We start from the raw sequence: 2389 nt of genomic DNA on the forward strand, positions 1-2389 counted from the left end.
ATAAGAACTAAGACAGTTGTCGTTGTTTTTATTGTTAACAAAATAACATTAAATGAATAAACTGTATAGATTGCATTACACCTTGATCGTATGACTTGTATCGATACCGGTAGACTCCTTGGAATTCTACTGGGGGCGTTTATCGGCGCATTATAGCATGGGTGTTAAAAGCATCGTGGTGTTAAGACCTAATGACAGGTAATCACTTTAAAAACAATAGATTCTATCACTAAAGAGGTGTGATACAAATGATTTCATTATAACCTAATGATCATGATAATGTAATGTTGAATAGCAAAAAGTATTCAAAAACTTCGATTGCTTAACTTTCTTTACACATATATAGCGATCATACTAATGAACTTCCAAATTGAAATAACATTTTCAAGAAAAAAAATTGCACAACATTAATGAACTCCTCACACAAAATTGCATACTAAAATAAGACTATATGTTATATATTTAAGATCCCGGTAAAGCAGATTAAAAGATTTGTGTTCAGTAATTAATCCTTGATTCAACAGAAGACATTTTGTTTGTCGAATAGAGATCAAATTTTTTCTTAACTTTCTATATATACGTGCGAATATATGAGAATATTATAGAGCAATTATAATTATTTTATTATTTAAATTTAGATTGCTTAAGTAATTTTAACGCATTTAATTTTTTCTTTGAGTATCACTTAAATCTTTAACAAAATCAAATTTTTTTTATTTTCAGATTTCAAAAATTTAAATTGAAATATATGAAAAACTGAGCAACATTTGAATTGTTATAAATTTATAACTTGATATAAAAAATAGAAAAAAAAAATGTCGACAATAGTACAAAATTCTAAAACTAGTTCCGGAACGGTTCCCTCAACCGTCGCAGTTATTCAACAACTATCGTCAATATCGCTTATGCTTGAATACGATATTGATAATACACTAAACTCAATCAAAGAAAGTGGAGTAAATCTTTTAAAAATGAGTGACGAAAAAGATGCAGAAGTGCCAAGTTCCAGTTCGCCAGAAACAAATACCGACGACATTAAACCCGAGCTGCCACCCACACCACCAGCCACACCAACTTTAGAGAGTAACGCTCGCAAGCGTTGGAAGCTTTTAGCAAAAGTGTTATTGAAGGATGGAGATGAAACTGTAACCACTTCAACTGATGACCTAGACGAGCAATCAGCCTCAGTACGTCGTTTTAAGACATTTGACTTGTTACGCCAGGGTAGTTTTGAAGACGAAGTGGCTCTAAAGTGTTTGAGTAACCCAGAAAATTGGTACAAATATCGTGTTGCATTAGGTGACTCAACGCAGCAGGAGTACTTCGTAAATATTTACCAGGCTCCACGACAATGGTCTGCCAGTGACTTAATGGGCTTTAACAATACGGGTAATATATGTGTTTGGCCTTCCGAAGAAGCGCTTACAGTATATGTACTGTCACAACTTGAATCATATGAAGGCAAATATATTCTTGAACTTGGTGGCGGTTTCACTTGTCTCACTGGTCTAATGTTGTCGAAGTATGCTAAACCTTATGCTGTACATTTAACAGATGGTAACGAATTTTCGGTGCAAAATGTAAAGAAAACGCTTTGTCTAAATGAACTCTCATGTTACACGAAATGTTCTGTACTTAAATGGGAAGATAAAGAAGTTCGTTCGCCAATTGAGGAAGGCAAGTTTGATATCATATTATCGGCAGATTGTTTATTCTTTGACGAAACACGTGCGGCTCTAGTGGACACAATTTGGTATTATTTGTCAAATGAAGGCACTGCTTTAATTATGGCTCCTAGACGAGGCAAAACTCTTACACAGTTTATTGATGAGTGCTATGTCAAAGGGTTTCAAGCAGTTTTGTTTCAGAGATATAACGAAGATATCTGGCGTAAACATATTGCTTTGCGAAACTCAGATTTCTATGATGAAGATCTCCACTATCCTGTACTGTTGCATATATCAAAGAAGCCTTCATACCTCCACTGAAGGAAATAAATTAATTATTTATAAATTAATTATTAATTCAATTCTAAATGCTGTATTTACCTAAAATCAATTATTTCTTTGTCCTAAAAATTCCATGCCTTATTCCGGACTAAAGTCACCTGTAATAAAACGTTTAACTTATTTACATTCAGCAAAACCTATTCCAGTATTTGTTCATATTTTAAAACCAAAGTTAATATAAAAGTTATCTAAGCAACATTTTTTTTAACTACGTTTTAACCGACATGTTTTGAATAGACTTATATAGACCAAGTAGTAATACTCGTAAATGCGAAAAATAATGTTAAGTATCTTGTCGTTTTAATATGAAAAACTATGACCAAAGTTATTTTTTATATATACAATTCCGATGTTTTAGAATGTATGTACTTATAAAAATA

The 2389-nt window shown here is 32.3% G+C and overlaps 1 protein-coding gene across 1 annotated transcript; it reads left to right on the forward strand.

Annotated features, from left to right (window-relative positions):
• The first annotated feature begins 759 nt into the window (after positions 1-759).
• On the forward strand, positions 760-2149 carry LOC119688936 (calmodulin-lysine N-methyltransferase). The gene has a single exon (XM_038103614.1). The coding sequence runs from the start codon at positions 816-818 to the stop codon at positions 1986-1988; it is 1173 nt and encodes a 390-aa protein (XP_037959542.1). The 5' UTR covers positions 760-815; the 3' UTR covers positions 1989-2149.
• Positions 2150-2389: the final 240 nt, after the last annotated feature.

Source organism: Teleopsis dalmanni, chromosome X, assembly GCF_002237135.1.
Source record: "Teleopsis dalmanni isolate 2A chromosome X, ASM223713v2, whole genome shotgun sequence".
In the NCBI taxonomy this organism is placed as follows: Eukaryota; Metazoa; Arthropoda; class Insecta; order Diptera; family Diopsidae; genus Teleopsis; species Teleopsis dalmanni.

What these genes read in the sequence shown, in the direction of transcription:
- LOC119688936 (XM_038103614.1), top strand. Translation starts at nt 816, where the DNA reads ATGTCGACAATAGTACAAAATTCTAAAACTAGTTCCGGAACGGTTCCC.